Raw genomic sequence first — 25,214 nt, forward strand, 5'->3', positions numbered from 1 at the left:
GTTGTTTGTCCTCACGAGGAGAGGGGGGAGCAATGATTTGAGGAGGAGGAGGAACCTGCAGTTGAAGTGCCTGCAGATTCTCATTCAGAACCCAGAAGGCAGCAGGTCACCATCTGCTGAGCCGGTTCCCTCTGCCTCTGCTGGATTTACCCGTCACAAATCCAAACTAAGGATATTTTCAAGTGAAGCAAACATCCGGACTGCGGATCTATGCGAACCCAAGCGCATTTGTCAAGCTGAAGAGGAGGAATGTCTCGTTTCTTTGTGAAACTTGCATTTCTGATTCCAGCAATCGTCCTCTCACAAGGTATTTGTTTTTTCCCCTGAAATATTTCAACTAAGAAGAGACTTAGAAAAGTTACTGACTGTTAAAAAGTTGTTTGGACTGTTTGCGCGCCTCAGAAACTTAGCTGCGCTTGAAATGTGAAAGAAACCTAAAGGGTTTCTTGATCGTGGGAAAGACTTGACAAGTGGAAGTTGCTGCACCGGCTGCTGACTTCCTCTGAACTCTGTCAACCACATCTAGTCCATTCTGTCCGGATTAACAGAACCAGTCATCCTGACGCAATCTGGCGCACAAATTTGGTGCAAAAGTAACTTTTTGCAACATTTGTCGCACATTTAGAAAAGTGTTTTGAGTTGCGTGTTCCTGCTTTAATCGCTTATAGATAATAAAGAAAAGAATTAATTAAATGTTAAACGTGATTCTGAGGACTGGTTTTGATGTAACATTGTGGAGAGTAAAAGTTGTGTGCAGGAGGGGGACGCTAAAGCCGGGGGTGGAGGGGGGCGTCTTTTGTCTTCAAAGTGTGGGAGAGTGGTGTGTGTGTGTGTGTATGTGTATGGGGTGGAGGAGTGAGGTGGGGGTCTGTTTTTACGTCTGCTGGTAAACAATGCCGGGGGGAGAGAGTGTTTTATGGCTCGTGCTGGACTCTGATTTCTTTTGTTCCGCATCTCTGCGCCCCGCAGCAGCTGCCGCTCGCGCGCGCGATATAGAATAAATTTAAAAAAAAAAAAGAAAGAGAGCGTGCGCGCTCCAGCTCAAAAGCCACGCACCCACGCGCCCATTATAGCACGGTCTCACCGGTGTCCGCGTCGCGCCCCCCCCACCCCTCCACACACCTCACGGACACTCGTGTAACAAATCAATTACAAGATGAAGATGATTAAAGTCGCGCCACTGAGAAGTCCGAACTTTTACGCATCGTTTCCTGATAAGTTTAACACCAAAACTTCATGTTGGGTCCCAATGTGTTTTGACATATTTATAAATTAACCCCCCCACCCCCACCCCAGGTCTAAAATGCTTCCTACCCACCGAGTCGTGCCTGAATGGAGGAAGATGTGAAGCCACTCCACATGGGAATGGAGAGTGCAAGTAAGTAAACACTAAATTATATGATGCGCAAAATGATTTTTCAAGTTTCTTCTATGTTGTGGGGTCTATTGTTGTTTCAGCAAGTGCTTCTTTGGGTGGGTGGGTTGGGGGGTGGGGGGGTATTGTAAAGAAAAGGGGCCCACATTTCCCCCGCTTTTTAAAAAAAAATAATTCCAGCCATTGTGGGGCTCCTGCACCCCAGCAACCGGCCTTTCTCTGAAGTTTCTGCAGGAGCTGCATTACTCCACACACACCCTGTAAAAAAAGAAATTGAGAAGTGAAGGAATAAAAAGTAAACGTTTGATCCAGAATGTGCAGAATGTACGCAGATAAAAGCTGCCCCCCCCCTTTTCCCACCTCCCCACTCCAAACAGCAGCCCGTTAATGAATGCAAGGCCCCCTCGGTGGCAAAGTGAGAGGACGCGTCCAGCCCTAAATCTTGTTGTTCTGCTCTTTCATGGGCGACAGCTGCGGCTCGCCCGCCGCCCGTCACCCATTGTCCTGCAGTCAGAATAATGCTGTGTGACTAATCTGAGTGGGGCTTCCCATCATGCCACAGCCACCCCAGACACCTCAACACACACTGCTATCTCCTCCCTCGCTTCCCAAAAGGCCTGTCTCCATCATTTTGAATAAACACCACCCCACCGCCACCTTCTACCACCTTAGTGATCTCCATTTGAAAGCCAGATGGCTGTGAAATGTAATTCAATTGGATGTCAAGAGAGTGGGATTAATTGGAATAAAGTGCAGAAATTTGAAGGCAAACAAGTGGGAAGAGACACATGGAGGCAGATCTGAGTGTGCGTTTGCTGTGGATGGATGCTAATGATTTATGGATGGGAGACATCTGATATCCCAACATATTCTTTTTAGCTGACTTTATGATGGTCATAAAAAAGACATGAACTTCTGCTTGTTTTCACTGATGAAACAGGTGCTTTCTAAAAAAAACAGATTCAGGAGAAGATGGGATGCTGTTTAAGATGTGAATAAAAGCAGAATGCAATGTTTACCATTATCAACCCATATTTTAGTCATAATGGAACAAATTAAACACATCAACTGTTGATATTAAGAAATTGGACCACGTTTTTTGAAGGAAACAACGTAAATTAGAATTTAACGGCACAAACATCTAAGAAAAATGTTGGGACAGGAGCAACAAAAGGTTGTAAATGTAAAAGTAGAATAATAAAAACTGCTGGAAGAGCACTTCGCAACGAATTAGATTATTGTCAGTAAAAGGTATAAAAAGAACATTCGGAAGAGACTGAATATCTCAGACGTAAAGATGGGAAGAGGTTCACCAGTCTGAGAAACCATTTCAGAAAAATGTTCATCTATAAAAGTTTAAAGACATTTTCACATCATCATTTACAATGCAAAATATTATCAAAAGATTTCAAGGATCTGGAGAACTTTCTGTTTACAAATGACAAAAGTCGATATTGGATGCTCTCAGGCAGGACTGCATTAAAAACAGGTTCTAAGGACATCACTGCATGGACTCAGAAACACTTCCACAAAACGTCGGCTGTAAACACAGTTTGTTGTGCCAAGTGGTTAAAGTTAAAGCCTCAAGATGATCTTTTTTGGACCAGTGCTTATTTAAAAGTGATTGAGACAAAGACAAAAATGTGGTCAGACGAAATGAAATCTGAACTTCTTTTTAGAAACCATTCTGTTGCAAAGAGAAGAGGAACCATCTGGACCTGTTAGATCAAAAGCCTGCCTCTCTAATGGTATGGGCGTGCATTAGCGTCTATGATAAGGACAACTTCCACATCTGGAAAGACACAATCGCTGCATTAATACAGCTTTTACTTTGTAGAACAACAAATACTTCTATCCAGCAAAAAAAACAAAAAACTTTTTAATCAGGAATGTTGTGATTTCTTAGTATTTGCTGTTTCATTGTGAATAAAAAAAAAAAAAGAGTTTATGAAATGAGGTTTGGAAATGGGGAAGAGTTCCAGTTGTGGTTTAATTTGGACCCTTAAAGAAATTCAGAGGTGGCTTGTTTCACTCTGATGGCATGTGGTCACAGCAGGCGCTTCTTTGGTCTGTGGGAGCAACTAGGGGGGGGGGGGGAGTTATTAAAGAACCCGAGACAGCCTAGGGCCACCGATTCACAATATCTAATCGGCAAGCTTCACACACACAAGCACAAACATCTGCACGTGTGGACACACTGGCACCCAGAAACTCTCCCTCCGTCTCTACAAAGCTCTTACTGTGGTCCTCTTCTCCATTCAGTCTAATTAAAAACAGACAGGATGAGGGGCATCACTTCACCCACCCACATTCTCCCTTCCTCCACACTTTCCTCTCATTAATCATTTATCCCTGCCAAGCTGAGCAGCTATCTATCATTCCTGGGGCCGAACTGAGAGATTCAGGGGTCAAGCACAGGAGGGGTTTCCAGTCATGTTCTTTTTTCACGTCACATGCATGAAAGTTTGTGCCACATCACTCCTGGCACATTTTGTGTTGGTGACTTATTGGAAATTTCACAAGTGGTTAGAATAACCCGAAATAAAAAAGTTTAGACATGTAAAACCCCCTCTACCAGTGAGCTACGTTTTACTTTTGTGGTTTCTCGTGTGAAAGCATATGGTGATACACATTTGAGCGGTAAGACAGATGTAAACACTCCTCCGGTGCAGTTCCCACAGCAGGGTGATGTCACAAGATGACACAAAGACAAAGTTTTAAATTGGTGTAAAATGTAGCAGTCCTGAATAGATTTATAATTTTTATTAGGACAAGCTTCGTCTTCTTTCTGGAAGGATGTTTCCCTCATGTCCTGGTGATACAACTGTGCACTGAACAAGCAGCTATATTTAAGTCTCTGACTTTGATTGGATGCAGCTTTTGTTTACAAGCGCTCTCATTTTCCCATAAGGGCTTTGCACTATGGGAATAAATTAAATGAGCTTGTTTATATACAAAGTAAACTAAAACTAGCATTCCTCAAAGAATCATGTTATTTTGCAGTGGCGGCCATTTTCAACAGGATTAACTGTAAAAGTTGATCAGTTTTAGGGCGATTACTTTGTGAAAATTTCACAAAAGTTTGTACAGTGGTTCGTGAGATATTTTGCTAACAGACAAATAGGGTTGCCTCCAACAGTCAATGCTAAAATTTTAAGCACAGGACTTGTGCAATGATTAGCACTTAGAATAAGTGTTGTGAACCACAGCAAGTTTTAACTCAATATTTGACTGAGTGGTAGCCATTTTTTGTGTTTTCCAAAGGTCAGTTGAGTGTGGCAGCCATCTTGAATGAGGCTGACTCCAAAATCAGTTGTAGATGTAAATTTATTGTTTTCGTTTCTTCAAGTTTCATTGAAATTTGTGTACTCATTATTAATATATTTTGCTAATGGACACACACTTACAAAGACGCAGGCATGAGCATCGCATCACATTTTGGCTGCAGGTGATAAGTTTTGTTGTATAAAAGTATCATTTTCAGTTACCATAACCAGTTTGACAGCATAAGGTTAATTTTTGTTGGAAGCGGTGAAAAGCTCAACAAGTCATTTACAATGTAGCTATTTGGTTTAACTTTCGTGACATATTTAACTCAATATTACACGAAAATAAAATCGTTTTGACCCGTTTCTTGCTTTGATTTCTAGCTTTGCAGATCAATGTGAAATGTTGCAAATGGTCAACGTTAACGCAGTTTGTTTTTTCAAACTGTAATGAAGAACAAATGTTTTGTCTTTTACATTTTACATTTACAAATCAAGCAAAGAAAATAAAAAAGGCTACTTTTTTTTGCAGAGATATCCAAACATTATTTGTCTACACATTATAAAACCATTTGTTTGTGGTTGTTGACGCACAGACACAACTACAATGGGTGTCTTTAATGGGGAAGTACTCCGTGTGAGAAGTAAGAGGTTATTTGCAGGTCTTGGGCTTCCTGTTGAGCCCCATGGTGCTGTAGCTGACTGCTTCTGTGGGTAGCCTGAAAGCATGCAAGGAGGGTACAACACACTATGAGTCAAATTCAGTTTCCATTTGTGCAACAGCAATGAGGGCACTGTGGGGTTGAAAGGTTGATGACCCAAACTGTGCCTTTACATGACTGATGCTGCTTTCAAGAAACAAACAGTTTTTGGTCAGAAGTAGCAGCTCCGCTTGTCTCAAATACTCTTAGACACCTGACATAAATAGATTAGAAAGTGAGAAATAACTTCCAGTCTGTGGTGCTGGGAGTGAGCGCACCCCTGTGACCTGACACACAGCTGTCTTGCATTGATGCTGAATGTCTTACTTAAAACAGCGAGTCCAGCACCACTGGAGAGATGAGACTCTCTCCACTCAAGGAATGCCGCTCTTTATTTTTCCTACTATAGGATTACCAGGCAGGTCTCTGTGAAGGCTCAGCTCCATGTCAGATAAGTGAATCTGGAGCATGCGAGTGCATGACAGGGTTAAGTGTGCCTGTTGATGTTGGGCCTGTTATTGAGTTTAAAGCTTTGAGCCAGCCACTCCCTGGTCAGACCCATTCCCCAGATGCCTGGACCCCTCGGATACAGCCTGGAAACATGCTCAATCTAATTTTTTTTGCATGGAAGCAAAATCTTTTTGTAAAACCTTTCATAATGCTACTGTAATGAAAGTATTTATGATGGAGATATGTTTCTCATATTCTCTGCCGGACTGGCTTCTGAGGATCTGTAGATTCTCAAAGTAACCGAAGCTGCGCTGTCAGAGCAGGCAGATAAGAGGCTATTTCTCTCTAGTGGGTGCCGAAAGTTCACATTCACCAACACAGGCTGTCAAACGTAGAAATGACACCTTCATAAGTACAGCATGGGAAAATATCCTGAGCCCTTCATCTTTTATCACCCGCTGCCACGAAAGGTGGGCAGTCATGTATTTTTATGAAATACTTGGCATATTTTTCTTTATGTTTTGCTTCAGTGAAAAAATGTATTGCACACTTTGAAAGTGGTTCTCAACCATTTGCTCTCTTGGCTTTTTGAGAGTTTTTAAAGGTTTTCTTCAGACTTTGGCTGCTTTATAATTTTTTTTAAATTAATTTATTTTTATTTTTATTATTTTCAGGGTAGTGTTTTTTTAATTAGTTAGGCCTCTTATAATTGACAATTGACTTATATATTGACATATATTTAAGAACAAAAATGTACATACACTCTGCAAAGAACCATTAAAATCGTATACACATCTGGGAGGTAACATAATCACATCTAGATTGAACTATACCATTATATTATATCAAAGCTGCTAAATGATGTTGAAAAAGCTGCGAAGGCATGGGTTTATGATGCGTACATGTGCTCACCTGATTGATAATAATCTGAGTTGCATACTCAAGTTACAGATTATCTGATAACCTTAAGAGGTGGGTCAGTGGGCAGATGATTTTACTGGTTTGAGGATGAAGTTGGGTGTCTTCATTTTTTTGCTTACATGCATTTTGATAAGGTCGACATAAGTAAAACAATGTGTATGACACACACTCTTGAAGTATCTGGGTGTTTGGTTTTTGTAGATGAAGACCAAATGGATGTTCAGCTTTATTGCTCTGAAATTGATTTACTCCCTAGCCTTTGTTAATAAAGATAGTTGAACAAAATAAAGGTTTATCTCCAAAAAAAATCATTCCTTTCTTTTTTTCAAAATGATTTTCTCAACTACATTATTCATTTCTTGTTAACAGATGTGGACCCCAGTGGTCAGATCAAGGTTAATTATTAGCCGCATATAATCAGGCAAAGCGAATCAAGAGGATAGGTCAGAAACGACTATAAAAGGGAAAAAGAGAGGGAACGAGGGAAGAAAGGAGCTGATACTAAGTAACGTGTATGTGTAATGAAAGGAGTTTCAAACTCTTACATGTACAAGTTACTGTAGGCTATATGTCATCCTCTGTTACTTTTTCCACAGCGGTGGCATTTCCACTGCACAGTTGTGGCTGGTTTTGTGTTGGAGGATAAAGTCACCCCCGAAGTGACAGATGGCGGATCAGGCCCAGCGGGGACAGAGCAGAGAGGGGAGAGAAGGCAAAGAGGCCGTCCCACACTCACAATAGTGTTTGGGGTTAGAGGTCAGGGAAGCATCTGCTCCGGCCTGAGGGGACATTGCATCGCCGGCAGAGACCTGTTGCCGGCGTAGTGTGCGCTCTTGCTGGTCTTTTCAGCATGTGGGAGGATCTTTATCTCAAAATGGACTGACTTCAGGACAAAGAGGATCTGTTACACCTATTACTGTGGGGTGACATAGATTCACACACAACCTCAAGCACGCATTTGCTAATAAAACTTTTTTTTTTTTTACATTATCCAAAATGTTATACCAAACGTTCGCTGTCCTTTTGTTGTTCAGTGTGAAGAGTGAAATAGGAAGCAGATAAACTTCAAAGCTTCCCTAAATACCTTTACAGTTGTATGTCAATTGCAACTGTTGGAGCACACAAGATTGTTAACCCCCTCCCAACTGGTCTCTCCTGAGTCAACAACTGGGTTTTTAGCAGCCCTGTTCGACATGAGGAGGATGCTGTAAAAAGCGAACTGCTGGGAGCTATAAAATCCTTGTAGTGCAAAAACAACAAGCAAACAACCACTGTAAACCAAAATGGGAGTTGAAGCAGAAATTCTGAGAAAAACATGAGAAAGAGGATGTTGTTTTGAAAACTGGGAACAGGTAGGGGAGATAGGAAGTGAAATCTGTAGAGTGGGGTGAGTTGAAGACAGAAGTTGCAACAGCTGACTTCACATGGGTTCTTTGTGTCCCTGGAGGAGAGGATGGCTTTTCAGTACCCCCATCTGAGAGGAGGACAGAGAGGGGAGAGAGGAGGGCAGAGGGGAGAAGGGAGGAGAAATGAGAGGGGGTGAGGAGGAGTCCTGTCCAACAGCTGCCTTCATTAACATGCGCACCTGCTCCCTGTGGAGATAGTCGGAGGCCAACAGATGCCCTTTCTTACACATAAACACTCACAATCATGTGTGCAACTGCACACTGTCACACAAGCTCCAATTCAAACATAAACACCTTTTTTGCTGACTTTAAATGCCCCTTTTACGTGACAGATGGGGCATTGCTGTTATGTACAAGCTGCATCTTAATTATATGTGCAATTGCTAAAATCAAAATAACTCAGTTTTTGTAAGATGTTTCTTTTTGTGGTGAAAATGCATTTTAAGTGCACAGATGGCTACTAGAGGGACAGTATTGCATTTTTGTATAAATGCAGTGTCAGTACTTGGTGCTCAATGAATTTGTGGAAATTTGCTGATAAAGTTCGAACTGGGTTGTTAATGCTATTTTTGAAAGCTAAAAGTAGTAAAGTGGTTGCCAAAAAGTGGCATCCAAAATAAAACTGAGCAAGGATGTGGAGGCAGAATTCAAAGAATGGTCATTTGGAAGCAATTGAAGGATTTTCAATGTATACCTTCAGTTGTATGTATATGTATTCATTTCCATAGAATAATATTTTTGAATATAGTAAAAATGTATAAAAGTTATAAAAACTCATGGCATTCATAGCCTGAATGAAGTGAACATTCTTTCATAGTAATGGGTACTATAGTATTAAATATGCAGTTAGATTGCAAAAATTGTCTTCCCCCCCAAAAAAAATAAATAAATAAAAGGAAAGCAATAGTGTGAATGTTGAATCATCATATTAAAAGTGATTCCTGATTCATGTAATTGTGAACTGATGGACAATGATGTAATAATCAGCTAGCCATGTGACTGTAATTGTAACTGTCCTTGTCTAGATAGCAGAGCTGGACTGGTTAAAGCCTGAATGCAAAACTTAATAGGGTACATCCATGGGCGGCTTGTCCCCTTGATCTCCTCAGTCATTCAGGATGAATGTTGTCACAGCCTGGGGCAAAAGGTAGATGGGAACAGGCTGTTATGGCTCGACTATTTATTGGTGTCTGTTGTCCTAGTAGAATGTGTTTTCAAGGTTATGAGAGTGCCTAATCCAGAGAGACACACTAGAACAACATGCTGTCCCTGGCACTCTGCAGTGCGGGAAACTTTCAGCTCCCTTTCCACTACCCCACCACTGTCCCCTTCCTAGATTTTCCATTTTGTTTAAATATTTGTTCTCATGATTTAAACAAAAAAAGTGCTAGTTTTCTGATTAACACTGCCCCCTCTTCCCATCTCACTGTCTTCTCACAGGTGTCCCAGTGACTACGTAGGTGACCGGTGCCAGTATCCTAGCCCATGCAGCCCTTCACCTTGCCACAACGGTGGTGAATGCCAAGCTGTTTCTCATGCCAACACTTTTGACTTCCGTTGTGTATGCCGCCTGGGTTTTACAGACAGACTATGCCTGACCCCCACAAACCATGCCTGCATGAACTCCCCCTGTCGCAACGGTGGAACATGTGAACTCATTAGTCTTTCTGTCTTCCGCTGTCGCTGCCCACCAGGATGGTCAGGTATGCCGCAAACAGTCTCAAATCTTTTGACATGACGTATACCTTTTCCCCTCTCTGATTTTACCACGAATCACCTTTTTCTTTTTGTGTATTTGTCAGGCAAGACCTGCCAGACTCCCAACCCCTGCGCTTCCAATCCATGTGCAAATGGTGGCCAGTGCTCAGCCTTAGATTCCACGTACAAGTGCACCTGCCCACCCACATTCCAAGGTCAAACCTGCAAACAGGACGTAAATGAGTGTGCACAGACTCCTTCTCTGTGTCTTAATGGTGGCATTTGTGTGAATGAGGTTGGCTCGTACCACTGTCGCTGTCCTCAAGAGTTTACTGGTCAGCACTGTGAGACCACTTACCAGCCATGTAGTCCTTCGCCATGCTTGAATGGAGGAACTTGTGTCCAGAAGAGAGAAACCACCCTCGACTGTAGTTGCCTTCCAGGTAAAATGCAAGCTTGTATTTGATGAGTTAGTCCTTTGGAACACATGATTTTGCTTTTGTGCAGTAAGAAAACCTTAACTTTCCTAAAAATCGGTTGACTGGGAATGTAGGATGGTACAATCTGATTGAGAGAAGTACGTTTCTGGTTATTCAGCTCCACTCTGCCAGCCATCCCTGGCAGGATATAGTCAAACAGATGTTTCCTTCTGATAATCAGCAGCGATCCCATAAAGGTGCTAAAGCCATGTGTACACACAACGTATAGATATGCACACCCTGTTCGCTGAGTCACAGACTCATAAAAAAACATTTTGTTTTTCACTCAACTTGAACATTGTTGAGTCAAACTCACTTACAAAAGGAAGCCAAAATTAAAACCTTTTTCAAACTAAGAGCCAATTTCAGAAACTACATTTACTCAAATCAGATACCCAACATCTTTTCTTGATCACAGTTCTTCAACAAGAGTTTGATTGGTCTCATTTGATGTTCTCTGTTGTGCTTTCGACATCATAATCAAAGATTACTGAAAAAATTCAAGAGACAGAAGTATTTCACGTTTCACATGTCAACTTGGGGGCCAGATAAGATGTTAACAAGGGCCACATTTGGCACCTGGGCCTTGAGTTTGACACATATGCAGTAGAACCTCAGCTGCACAGAAAATTTTTCCCTTCAAACCTCATCATACTTCTTTATTTCACTTTTACGAAAGTGTTGTTGCCAATCAAAAAAGTTTACTTAATTGCTATTAGATAGTTATACTGCTTGTGTTTCTGTCTGATTATTTACTTATGATGAGCACAAAACATGTTATTTAAACATGCAGATGAACGAGGGACTTGTTTGTTAAAGTTTAATCCATGCTGCGTGCCTCCATGCTGGAATGCGTTTAGATAGCAAAGCTGCACAAGCACCTGCAGAGCTGTGGGTTGGTTGTTAATCAAACTATTGTGCTGTAAAACACTCTCTCAAGTCCTTTGATGTCAAAGGAGGACACAAGCTGCACTGTCATCTATGGAGTATTAAAACTGTTTGCCACAAGAATCTAGAGGGCTTATCTTTTTATGTGCTCAAAGATTAAGGTCGGAAGGAAAAGTCTGATTATTAACCATATTTCAGTGTTGTTAAGTCTTTGTCTTTTACCGCTTTTAGTGCACGCCCTTTTTAATTCTTTTGGTCTCATTTCCTCTCTGTCCATCAGGCTTTACAGGGCAGCACTGTGAGCAAAACATTGATGACTGTCCAGGTCACAACTGCCAGAATGGTGGTGTGTGTGTGGATGGGGTGAACACATACAACTGCCAGTGCCCACCTCATTACACAGGTTACTTTTCACTTAATTTTTACTTTTAATTTACACAACTTAGTTAAACAGCATAAAATGAGCAAACATCCCCAGTAACAATTACTTACATTATTCTTCATTCCCCTTCTCAGGTCAGTACTGTACAGAAAACGTGGACGAGTGCGAGCTGATGCCTGACGCATGCCAGAATGGAGGAACGTGTCATGACACACACGGTGGCTACCACTGTGTTTGTGTCAATGGTTGGATGGGCGACGACTGCAGCGAAAATATAGACGACTGCGCTAGTGCAGCTTGCTATCAAGGCGCCACCTGCCATGACCGCGTAGCCTCGTTCTTCTGCGAGTGTCCTCATGGACGCACAGGTAATGACTGTTTTCAATCTTTACTGATGCACTGCGAGGACAGACCTTGACAAAAAGAAATTAATTTGCTGTGTTTGGACCCGTAGGTCTGCTCTGCCACCTTGATGACGCCTGTATTAGCAACCCATGTCAAAAAGGTTCTAACTGTGACACCAACCCAGTAAACGGCAAGGCAATATGCACCTGTCCACCAGGTTACACTGGATCAGCCTGCAACTCAGATATCGATGAGTGTGCCCTTGGTGAGTAATAAAGTCATCTGATTTTTATCACCTTCTGCCATGAAAGACGGGTGATAATGTAATTGCCTATGTGGTGTGTATTGTGTTTGCTAAAATATTGCTTAAACTAGTGGGCAGATTTTAACTCAACTCAAACACACACAAATATTGAGCTAAACACTGGTGTGGTAGTAGCTCACAGTTGTCCCCATCACATATTTTGAATACTAATAGACCATCTAAGATATTTACTTGATACATTGGTATGCAAGCTGATAGGCAATAAACATTCCTTCTAAAAATCCTTAATGCTTTTTTATTTTTGTTTTAAAAACTTAAACCTTTATAACTGCTTCACAAGACTTAGGACTGGTTTATGACCACTTGTACCTTATATGTTTCAGGTGCTAATCCTTGTGAGCATGGTGGTCGCTGCCTCAACACCAAAGGCTCCTTCCAGTGCAAGTGTCTTCAAGGATATGGTGGACCTCGTTGTGAGATGGATGTTAATGAATGCATGTCCAATCCATGTCATAATGACGCCACCTGCCTAGACCAGATTGGAGGGTTCCACTGCATCTGTATGCCAGGTAAGACAAGGGGTTATAGCAAGAAAAGAACAGAAGACGTTAAATATTTGATCACAAACAGCTTAATACTTTTTTCTTTTATCAAACAGTTTGACATAATCAAATAGAAACTGTACATTTTTAAAAGGTTCAAGTTTCACATAACATTTAGAATAATCTAACTCTGACAAAACATGATCTGCCCTGATTGGTTAAAATCTGTCCATTCCTTACTCGATAGGTTTTGACGTGTATTTTACAAGTGATTTATTCCTGATCTTTTCTGCAGTTGCTGTTCACACGTGTACTTTACAGTAGTAGATTTTGTCCTCTAACAGCTGATTATGCAATTAAAGGAATGTAGGAGGAACATGTGTCATTAGGGATCAGGAGGTGAGATATTATAAGGAATTTGCTGGATTTCCCTATTTTTGGCTGTTTCTGTGCATGGCTGCCTTCCAAACATACAGTACCATTAGAAAATACAAGTAGAAAACAAACCTGCATCTCTTACTGACATACACAAATATGTGGCATAGTGATAAAGCATACCGGTAAGGCAGTTCAGGTACAGGAGTCCCACCTATGTGGTTTACCTTTCCCCTTTCACCATGCTGTTTACGCTATTAAGTATTGTAAAGCTTGGTGGTGTGAGAAGGCCAAATAGGACTGCTCATTCTCTTTTAAATGTGGGTAAGATGGCAGGAATAATAGTTTGACTACTTTATTCATCATTTCAGGATACGAGGGCGTGTTTTGCCACATCAACACGGATGAATGTGCCAGCCAGCCTTGCCTCAATAATGGCAAGTGCATCGACAAGATCAACTCTTTCTACTGCGAGTGTCCAAAAGGTAAGATGTGTAAAACTTTGTATGAAATAATTGACAAAACTGGTCAATTTAATAATACTTTAAACAAAATTAAACCTGCTTGTTGTCAAACTGGAGCAAGGAAAGCGTTGTACAAAAGGTGGATCATTAACCGATCTGTCAGTGTGTTTAGCACACATGGCTCACACACTGAATGTTAATGATTTACTTCTAATAGTGTCTCTAAACCTTTTATGAGTGAAGTGGAGCAGGCTGTAGAAGCATTAGCATATTTGGCGGGCACAAAAGTTTGTGTTAGAGCTTACAGCGCGAAAATCGGGGGCAGGGATTGGCTGGTAAACTGGGGGCCATTGTGTTGTCTTTTAAAAGAAAGATTTCACTGCATAGTAATGGCTAGGAAGGGGAGGGGGCTGGATGTGGTGTGGTGGAATGGTTTGTAAGCATTTTCAGTGTCCTGTGGACCTACTTCAAATTCAAATTAGATTGTCTGCTCTCAGTACTTAAATTATGTTCACTTTTAGATACTGACTGAATATCTAGAACTAAATAAGATTTCTTTGTTTGTTTTATAAATGTATATTTGTAGGATTTTCAGGAAACTTGTGCCAGGTGGATATTGATGAATGTGCTAGCACCCCCTGTAAGAATGGAGCTAAGTGTATTGATGGACCCAATAAGTACACTTGTGAATGTGCTGAAGGTATACAGCAGTTATTTTTTTTATATAATGTAGCATTTAATTTATTTTGGTCTTTTGAGATAACAATGCAATAATGGATTATTTCTTTTTTTTTAGGTTACACAGGGCAGCACTGTGAGATTGATATCAATGAGTGCTACTCTGATCCCTGCCACTATGGCACTTGTAAGGATGGCCTGGCCTCATTCACCTGCTACTGCCACCCTGGCTACACTGGCCGCTTGTGTGAGACCAACATCAATGAGTGTCTTAGTCAGCCCTGTAAAAACGGTGGCACTTGCCAGGACAGGGAGAACTCGTATTTCTGTTCTTGCCCCAAAGGCACTGCAGGTGACACTCTACTTATCCCTGAAAACTAATACGCATTTAGGGAAAATTTCTGCATTTTTCTCATCTTTTTATTTTACTTCCTTTTCTAGGCTTGAACTGTGAAGTAAACCTGGACGACTGTAAGAGCAAACCGTGTGATTTCGGAAAGTGCATCGACAAAATCAATGGTTATGAGTGTGCATGCGAGCCAGGCTACACAGGTGAGTGCTGGATGGAGTATACAGGTGCAGGGGAGTGGTCCTCCTGTGCTTTGGGAGGGGCGGGTTTGACAGGTGGCTGGCGGGTCTGCTTTTGTGGAACAATGGTGTCATATTGCCTGTATTGGATAGACAGGTAGGAAAAAAGAGAGGACAGCCCCCAAAACCTGATAGTCAAACACAAACCCACACACATAGCTCTAACTGTGTTTGTCTTCTGAAAAGACTGTGATGCCGAGCCTGAAATGACTGTAAGGTGATCCTTAAAAAAGGAAAAGAAAAAAGAAAAGACTGGCCTTTAAACACTTTTGAGTGTGTAGCAGTGTGAAACTCCATGTTACATCCCCCTGATGTGTCAGATTTAAACATTTTCACATCATTACTTATAGGCTGCTTGTCTACTCATAATGTACAAAGTAATAGGAAGTACAAATTTAGCAGCAAGTTAACCACTCTCATCTGTATTTCTTTGAATGGCCTAACAAAGCCGGTTCTGGACGATAGTTGCAATTGTGATTATTCCACAAAAGAGGCCGAGAGTAGGTAACAAGTGTGTGTGAGCAGGCTGCTGTGCATCCCTCCTCCTCCTTCTCCCCACCATCTTTTTTGTATTTGCGGGGTGAGTGTGGAGGGAACAGCAGGACTGAGACACAGAGGGGACAGAGGACCATTGTCACTGAATATCAGGCAGTTGGCTACTCCCCTTCTTGATTGATGAAGAGCAGTGGAGGAGGGAAAAAATCTAGGAGATCCGAGGGGGGGTAATTGTCACTCGACCGTGTGTGAAACTAGCTCAGCCTTCTGTCCTCGTAAACAGTTTTGGGTGAAGTTAGCTAGTTGAGTGGGGTGGGGGGCTAGTCTTTCCCTCACTTTTGGAAAGACCTGCCTCTCTCATATCCAGCTGAAACCTTTATTCTGCCTATTCATCAAGACCCCATTCAATCAGCGGGCAGAAGTAAAAATAGGGCCCCCAAGGGCCACCAGGCCAGGCACACACTAGAGCTGGAATGGCTTCTGCTCACTGAATGCTGGGGAAGAAGCAGCTAAACTGGCTGATTATTACTTTTTAAGTAAATAACAAGCAAGGCAGTAGCTGTTTCCCCTCTGTACTGATTAAATTTAACGCATTGCACCATAAAACGAAGTGTTTGCTGCACTAACTTAAATTCTCATTTTATTGTCTTGCAGGCACAATGTGTAACATTAACATTGATGATTGCGCCATCAACCCCTGTCACAATGGGGGCACGTGTGTTGATGGCATCAACAGCTTCACGTGTCTCTGTTCAGAGGGCTACAAAGATGCTACCTGTTTGTCACAGCTGGACGAGTGTGTCAGCAACCCCTGTATTCACGGCCACTGTCAAGACCTCATAAATGGGTGAGCAAATATCTATTTTTAACGACATGAGAGAGGGAAAAACTGCAATAAAGAGAAAGCATCACTAACCTGTTATTTTTTTTGTTTTGAAGCTACAAATGTACCTGTGACTCTGGTTGGAGTGGCCAAAACTGTGACATTAATAACAACGAATGTGAGTCCAACCCTTGCATGAATGGGGGAATCTGCAAGGACATGACCAGCGGATACCACTGCACATGCAGAGTCGGCTTCACTGGTCAGTTCCAATCTTTTCTTTTAATTGACACAAAAGGTTTGGTATGTTGGTTGATATCTAACCCAAGCATATTTTCTAATCCTGACGCTGTAGGACCTAATTGCCAAACTAACATCAATGAGTGTGCATCCAATCCCTGCCTCAACCAGGGAACCTGCATTGATGATGTGGCTGGATTCAAATGCAACTGTTTGCTGCCATACACTGGTATGACAGAGAGTGGCTTATCTTTTACTTAAAGAGTCAGACAATTTCCTGATTTGTGTATGGTTTTTGTTGCTGTCTCAGCTGTATGTTCAGGTCTGACAATATCAAGAGAGCCCTAGAGTTTCCGCACAAAGGTGTTATCTCATCTTATCCTGTGTTGTTTGAGAAAACATCAGTCAACTGCTAACCACAGGGATTCCTTGTTTTTGGCATCTTGGAGTGGAAAGATTCACTTGTCTGTTTTGCAGGGATAATGTAGTATGTGTGTTGTGGAATAACATGCCATAGTAGTTGACATAAGCTGCAGTAGCAGGCTCTGTTCCACACTCTAGCCTTACTTCCATTGCATCCTATTTCCTGTCTATGATCACACAATGGCAGGAAACTGGAAGGGCTTTCCTGTTTGGCTAAGTCATCGTGGAAATGGATAAGGATGTGGAATGGAATAATGGAATGTAGTGACTTTTAAAAATATGTTATTAACAAAAATACTGCAATACAAAACACAGTTGTATTTGTTTTTGTGACTTGATGCTAGATGTTGGAAGTTTGAAGCAGCTGCTTCATATTGATAGCTAACACTCCCATGAATGTTTGATATGTTACCAGGTGAAAATTGTGAGACCCTGTTGGCCCCCTGCAGCTCTCGGCCATGTAAAAATGGTGGAATGTGTAAAGAAGCTGAAGACTACCAAAGTTTCTCTTGCATCTGCCCTGAAGGATGGCAAGGTAGCATCTATTCTTTGTTGCGTGTTCATGCCTGTCTGTTAAGTTCTTAATCCACTGGGGTTTAAAAAATGTTTCTCCAATTATTCTTATCTTAAACAAAAGGTCAGACATGTGAAATTGATATCAACGAATGTGTGAAACATCCATGCCACAATGGTGCTGTGTGCCTTAACACTATGGGTGGCTACCAGTGCAAGTGCAAAGCAGGTTACTTTGGCAAAAAGTGTGAGACAGACATTGATGACTGCAAGCCAAGTAAGCCACTGACCTGAAGCATTGCAAGTTCCCATTCATGATTTGAAACATCACAAGTAAATTGTAATCTTCTATCTTATTTTCTGCATTTTAGATCCATGCAGTAATGGAGGACTGTGTTACGATGGAATCAATAGTTTCACATGTACCTGTCTGCCAGGGTTTCGTGGCAGCCGATGTGAGCAGGACATAAATGAATGTGAGAGCAACCCATGCAAGAATAGAGCCAATTGCACTGACTGTGTCAACAGCTATACCTGCACCTGCCCATTGGGCTTTAGTGGTATCAACTGTGAGATTAACACCAATGACTGCACTGACAGGTAGTTCACATTGCCAATATTTAGCTCACTTACTGAATGATCTGCACAAATGTGAGAAATGGAGTCTTTTAACTTGATTTCTCTGTACAGTTCTTGCTTCAATGGCGGCACCTGTGTGGATGGAATTAACACCTTCACCTGCCTCTGTCTGACTGGTTTCACTGGCAGCTACTGTCAATATGATATAAATGAGTGTGACTCTAAGCCATGCCTCAATGGAGGCACCTGTCTTGACGGTTATGGGACATACAAGTGCACCTGTCCTCATGGTTACACTGGAGTCAATTGTCAGGTAGGGACTTGATGTAATAACAACACTTTGATACCTTCATATTCCAACTATATTTAGTTTATCATGTTTGCTCTACTTACTTTACAGAATCTGGTGCGCTGGTGTGACTCTTTCCCTTGTAAAAATGGAGGATCATGCTGGCAACAGGGAGCATCTTACACCTGCCAGTGTCAGACTGGGTGGACTGGCCTCTACTGTGACATACCAAGTGTGTCTTGTGAGGTTGCAGCCAAACAGCAAGGTATATTAGATTTTATGTTTGAGGTGACAGAATCAAAGTCTTGCATGTGACTGGTACATTCTGTAAACCTTTCCTTTGAATTTTGTTGCAGGTGTTGAAGTGTCTCAGTTGTGCAGGAATTCAGGCCAGTGCCTGGATGCAGGGAACACACATTACTGTCGCTGCCAAGCTGGTTACACTGGGAGTTACTGCCAGGACCAGGTGGACGAGTGTTCACCCAATCCTTGCCAGAATGGAGCAACCTGTACTGATTATTTAGGAGGCTACAGTTGTGAGGTAAAGTGTATAAGGTCGAGTCAAGGATAAATTGATTAAATCACATTAAGTTTACATAGTAAATTTGTAAACGTTGACAAAAGACTTAAGTGAACTGTAATTTTATTTTTGCCTCTTTTATCAGTGTGTCCCTGGTTACCATGGTGTGAACTGCTCAAAGGAGATCAATGAATGTCAGTCTCAACCCTGCCAAAATGGAGGCACCTGCATTGACCTCATCAACACATACAAATGCTCTTGTCCAAGAGGAACACAAGGTATACATCTGCACATCAAATATAATGAAGAACCAGAAATGGAGGTAACCAAAACAGATTAGATAGCCATGGTCTAAACTGATATGTCTGCACTCCTTAGGTGTTCACTGTGAGATTAATTTGGATGACTGCAACCCACTCATTGACCCATTTACAAAAGAACCCAAGTGTTTCAACAATGGCAAGTGTGTGGACCGCATCGGAGGCTACCAGTGTGTGTGTCCACCAGGTTATGTAGGCGAGCGCTGTGAGGGTGATGTCAATGAGTGCCTATCAGATCCTTGTGACCCCAGAGGGTCATACAACTGTATCCAACTCACAAATAGCTATCGCTGTGAATGTCGAACTGGATATACAGGTATTGTTGTGTGCCTTTTGATACATGTAATAGATAAAACTTAAGAGTATAGGTGTCGAATAGAGTACCTGACTAATGGCCATTGCTTCTGTTTTGCAGGTCAGCGTTGTGACAAGGTGTTTGATGGCTGCAAGGGACAACCTTGCAGAAATGGAGGGACTTGTGCTGTTGCCAGTAATACGCCTCATGGTTTCATCTGCAAATGTCCACCTGTGAGTTCAGCTAAAATTGTTACTTGTAAACTTCTAACTTGTTCATTTAACATCTTTATTCAGAATGAGTAATAATACTATCCTTTTATTTTCTTTAGGGTTTCACTGGTTCCTCTTGCGAGTATGATTCTCGCTCTTGTGGCAGTCTGAATTGCAGGAATGGTGGTACCTGTGTATCAGGGCACCTGGGCCCACGCTGTCTGTGCCCCTCAACCTTTACAGGTCCTGAGTGCCTAACTCCCACTGACAGCCTCTGCATCTCTAATCCCTGTTACAATGGAGGTACTTGCCAGATCACCCCAGATGCTCCCTTTTTCCAGTGCAGCTGTCCCAGTAACTTCAACGGCTTGCTTTGCCACATACTGGACTACTCCTTTGTTGGGGGGTTTGGTCGAGACATTACCCCACCTCCAGAAGTGGAGGTGAGTTGTGAGATTCCTCAGTGTGATGAGTGGGCAGGAAACCACATCTGTGACTCTCTGTGCAACAACCATGCCTGCGGATGGGACGGAGGAGACTGCTCGCTGAATTTTGATGATCCTTGGCAAAATTGCTCCGCTGCTCTGCAGTGTTGGCGTTACTTCAATAATGGGAAATGTGACGGCCAGTGTAACAGTCCAGGGTGTCTCTATGATGGCTTTGATTGCCAAGGACAGGAAGGACAGTGCAAGTAAGTAAAAAGAAAATGTTTTTTGGGGATTAGTCAAAGAACTGTGACTTTCAATAAACACTAACACAATCACTTTCTTTATTTTTCAGTCCTCTGTATGATCAGTATTGTAAAGATCACTATGCTGATGGTCATTGTGACCAAGGCTGCAACAATGCAGAATGTGAATGGGATGGCCTTGACTGTGCCAACAACATGCCAGAGAAGCTTGCAGATGGACATTTAGTCCTGGTTGTCCATATTACTCCAGAACATCTTAAAAACCGGTCCTCATCCTTCCTCAGAGAGCTGAGCAGTGTCCTACACACCAATGTGGTGTTTCGCCGAGACGCCAAAGGGGAGCCCATGATCTTTCCTTACTATGGCAATGAACAAGACCTGGTTAAACACAACATGCTGAAGCGCTCTGCAGATGGTTGGCCTGAGTGGGCCTCAATGCCAGCCAGTGTTTTGGGTCAGGTAAAGGAGAGTGTGTCCTCCATGGTCAGTCCACGGAAACGCAGAGAGCTGGATCCTTTACAAGTCAAAGGGTAAGTAGATGTCATATCAGTAACACTTAAAAAAAAGAAAAGTACTGTATTTGATTTACAAAATTGAATACATTGCTAATTTTCCTACCTTCTGCTCATAGGTCTATTGTTTACCTGGAGATTGACAACCGTCAGTGTTATCAGCAGTCCACTGAATGTTTCCAAAGTGCAACGGATGTGGCTGCATTTCTTGGAGCACTGGCCACCAGTGGGAATCTTAATGTCCCATATATTGAGGCAGTTACAAGTATGTTGTCATTTTCAGTGCAGTGTTTTAGCTATTTTGCAAACATAAACACAGAATAATCCCTCCACTGAACTCTTAAGCTCTACATGGTAATTGGTTTACTATTTCTTCAGGTGTGAGACCTACTCCCCGAACTACAGAGCTCTACCCCATGTATGTAGTCTTCCTTGGCCTGGCTGCTTTGGGTTTCCTCTGCCTGGGTGTTCTAGTGTCTCGTAAGAGGAGACGAGAGCATGGCCAGCTTTGGTTTCCTGAGGGATTCAAAGCATCGGAGCCTAGCAAAAAGAAACGCAGAGAGCCACTGGGAGAGGATTCTGTTGGACTCAAGTAAGTAGACTAAAGTCAAATGTTAAGGCTGCTCTGATGTGAAACTCAGAATTTATCTACTAAACATCATTTATAATGGGCACTTAAGACTTAATATGCAATTTATCTTCATTTATTTAACAGACCTATGAAAAACTCAGACTTCAGTCTTATGGATGATAATCAAAATGAATGGGATGATGATCATCCAGATTGTAGGCGATTCAGGGTAAGATGAACAATTAGGTATTTTTCCTATTGCACTGCTGCTGAAATTAAGCTATTTAAATTAAATATGTCACTGACACTGACTCTGTATTGACTTGCTGTTGTTTTAGCTTGAGGAGCAAGCCATGTTGGATTTCAGCAATCAAGGTGACCAAAGGAAATGGACTCAGCAGCATCTGGATGCAGCTGATCTCAGGATAGCATCCATTGCTGCTACACCTCCTCAGGGAGAGATAGAGAATGACTGCATGGATGTCAATGTCAGAGGACCAGGTGTGTTCATAGACATGCCAGATTTTTTTTTTTGGTGCAACCTTTTTGAACAGAAACTCACTATCATCTGTTTTCCTTTTCAGATGGTTTCACCCCACTGATGATTGCTTCCTGCAGTGGTGGAGGACTGGAGACTGGTAACAGTGAAGAGGAAGAAGATCCATCAGCGGAAATAATCTCTGACTTCATTTATCAGGGCGCTAACCTCCATAATCAGACCGATCGCACTGGTGAGACCGCACTCCACTTAGCAGCCCGTTATGCCCGCTCAGATGCTGCCAAACGCCTCCTAGAGTCCAGCGCCGATGCCAACGTTCAGGACAACATGGGTCGCACACCGCTTCATGCTGCCGTGGCTGCAGATGCACAGGGAGTGTTTCAGGTAACTGCTTTCTCAATCATCTCACTTTCATTTTGGACCTGTATGCATAGTAACTCAATATCATTTTTTTCCCTCTTTGTAGATCTTAATCCGAAATCGTGCCACTGATCTTGATGCCCGGATGCATGATGGAACAACGCCACTCATCCTAGCTGCCCGATTAGCGATTGATGGCATGGTGGAAGAACTTATCAACTGCCACGCTGACGCTAACGCCACTGATGATACTGGTAGCTAACATTTTTGTTTTTCATCCTGGCACTATCACACATACTGTATGTATGCCTCATAATGCTGGGATTAAATAAAATAAACTATTTTAATCTGCAATCTCCACAGGTAAATCTGCTCTTCACTGGGCTGCATCTGTTAACAATGTGGAAGCTGCAGTGGTGCTGTTGAAGAACGGGGCCAACAAAGACATGCAGAACAACAAGGTATGGGATACGATGGCAGTGATTGAACTATGTGAGGTTTAAATTGCATGTTGATAACGTAATCACCTGTGCATGTTTGTCTATTGGTTAGCAAAATATTTCATCACCCATTAAATAGAGTTTAATGAAACTCTCAGAAAATATTCATTGGATGTACAGTAGATTAACAAGTGATCAGGTTTGGGTGTGGACTTGTCTCAAGATTGCTGCCAGAACTAAACAACCATAGCCAGTACATAAATTAGATGAACTCAGTTACTTTTACATATAATGAGCTACAATTTGGTGTGGTTATAGCTGAGAGTAGTTTCAAACATAAACTCTGAGTGCTTACAGATCATGCAAGATCTTTGTTGAAAACATTGCCATTACCTGTTGGATTTAACACTGTCTGTCTGTTAACAAAATATCTCATGAGTTTTAATGAAACACTCAGAAAGTAATGACCAGAAGTAAGTATACAATAAATAACTTTTGGATTTAAAATGATTCACAGTGGCTATTACAGCTAATAAATTTCAACAAACACAAAAATGGCTATTAATCAGTCAGTTTCACAAATACTGAGCGATTGAGGGACTAACGATTTGGTGTGGAAGTAGCTGATAGTCATCACCATCACATATTCTAGGGCTAACAGAACAAAAATATATTTGTTTATATTTTGACATACAATGTGGTGGATGGTATACTTCAGTGTATGATACTTTTTAAAACTTTATCTTATAATTGCTTTCCTTTTTTTAGGAGGAGACCCCACTCTTCCTTGCAGCTCGTGAAGGCAGTTATGAAACAGCAAAAGTCCTGCTGGAGCACTTTGCCAACCGTGAGATCACCGACCATCTTGACCAGCTGCCGCGGGATATTGCCCAGGAACGCATGCATCATGACATTGTCAGGCTTCTAGATGAGTACAACGTGGTTAGGAGTCCTGGTCTTCACAGTGCCCCCTTGAGCACATCTACTCTTTCTCCTCCTCTCTGCTCCCCCGGTGACTATCTTAGCAACCTTAAGCCAACACCCTCTGTCAAGAAGCCTCGAAAACCAAGCTCTGGTGGGAAAGGGGGTAAGGATGGGGGTAAGGATATTAGAGTAAAGAAGAAAAAGTCACTGGATGGAAAAAATAATTTACTAGACACATCCGCTGTTCTCTCCCCGGTTGATTCACTTGAGTCACCTCATGGCTACCTGTCAGATGTTGCTTCTCCTCCAATGGCATCACCTTTCCAGCAGTCACCTCCCATGTCTTTAAATCATCTACAAGGCAACGGGAATTCTCATTTGGGGCAGATTAATATGGGTAAAGACATGGGTTGCATGTCTTTTGACCCTCCCCGTCTCTCCCACTTGCCTGTGTCCAGCCCCACCTCTCAGGGCACAACATCTTTAGGTGGCAGCAGAGGGAGTCAGTGTGATTGGGTCACCAGGATGCATCCTAGTGTAAACCAGCAAGGAAGCTTTACCCAAGGGCCACCCATAGCACACAACATAATGGGCGCACTGCACAGTGTCAGCACTGCCACCTTGTCACAGATAATGGGCTACCAGAACCTGCAGAGCAGCCGCCCTGGCTCATCTGCACACTTGATGCAGCAGGCTCACCCACGGCAGGTTCAGCACCAGAACTCAAGCTCCTCCACAGCTGGGCAAGCTCACAACCAGAGCTTCCCAAACATCGAGCTGAACGGCTCCGACATGCAGCAGAACAGTGGCTCAGGACGCTCGGTGGCGATTCACACCATCATGCCACAGGAGACGCAAATGCTCGGCACCCAGTTTCTCACACCTCCCTCCCAGCACAGCTATTCAGGCCCTATGGACAACACACCTAATCACCAGCTACAGGCACCCGAACACCCTTTTCTAACCCCCTCCCCTGGTTCCCCCGACCAGTGGTCTAGTTCATCCCCACATTCCAACCTGTCCGACTGGTCAGAGGGCATCTCCAGTCCGCCCACAAGTATCCACTCGCAGATGAATCTGATCCCAGACAAGTTTAAATGAAGATTTAGTAGGACTTTAAACTCAGCTGGATCTTACCACAAACACACTTCTGTCAGAAAATAGTCACAAACTTGTCTCATGACTGAAGATTCTTCTTTTAATGATCAGTTTTTATACTAATACAAGCAGTTGTAGTTATTTTGTATTTATTTATGTACTTTTTTGACTTGAAAATAAAAAGATTTTATATTTATGTTTTTTTTTTTTGTTAATTTTTATGTATGGCGATTTAGAAACTATTGGAAAGGAGTGAATGACAAAGCCTCCCTGATGTGCATACACTGGTTATTTATTTGTCTTGTGTTGATGTATTCACTGAGTTTATTTGATTGTTTTTGGCACAAAAGTAAAAAAAAAAATGGTTTTGCGTTGCTTTATCTTTGTACAGAAGGTTATTTCCTTTTTTTTTGTTGTTTTAGATAATATTTTAAAATTTCAGTATTAATTAAATATATTTTAACCTTTTGATTTTTAAGTGACCTTTATTGTTACAGAACTACTACATTTCACTAAGTCTTATCACTGAGTCTGTGTTAGACATTAATTTAATATATTAATATAAAGTGTCACTTTTCCTACTGTTG

General features: G+C 42.1%; 1 protein-coding gene across 1 annotated transcript; it reads left to right on the top strand.

The window, feature by feature from the left end:
* The first annotated feature begins 99 nt into the window (after positions 1-99).
* Positions 100-24,786, top strand: notch1a (notch receptor 1a). Its single transcript, XM_037692171.1, has 34 exons — positions 100-307; positions 1,297-1,378; positions 9,560-9,822; positions 9,922-10,260; positions 11,465-11,587; positions 11,701-11,934; positions 12,021-12,176; positions 12,560-12,745; positions 13,465-13,578; positions 14,144-14,257; positions 14,354-14,587; positions 14,677-14,787; positions 15,973-16,165; positions 16,258-16,403; positions 16,497-16,610; positions 17,220-17,339; positions 17,442-17,594; positions 17,689-17,917; positions 18,008-18,209; positions 18,297-18,450; positions 18,542-18,726; positions 18,851-18,983; positions 19,084-19,341; positions 19,441-19,553; positions 19,652-20,223; positions 20,313-20,753; positions 20,855-21,000; positions 21,114-21,327; positions 21,451-21,535; positions 21,645-21,807; positions 21,891-22,189; positions 22,272-22,419; positions 22,529-22,626; positions 23,374-24,786. The coding sequence occupies exons 1-34, from the start codon at positions 250-252 to the stop codon at positions 24,628-24,630; spliced, it is 7,437 nt and encodes a 2,478-aa protein (XP_037548099.1). The 5' UTR covers positions 100-249; the 3' UTR covers positions 24,631-24,786.
* The last annotated feature ends 428 nt before the right edge of the window (positions 24,787-25,214 follow it).

The sequence above is a fragment of the Nematolebias whitei genome, chromosome 18 (assembly GCF_014905685.2).
Source record: "Nematolebias whitei isolate Nwh7 chromosome 18, NemWhi1, whole genome shotgun sequence".
Lineage (NCBI taxonomy): Eukaryota > Metazoa > Chordata > Actinopteri > Cyprinodontiformes > Rivulidae > Nematolebias > Nematolebias whitei.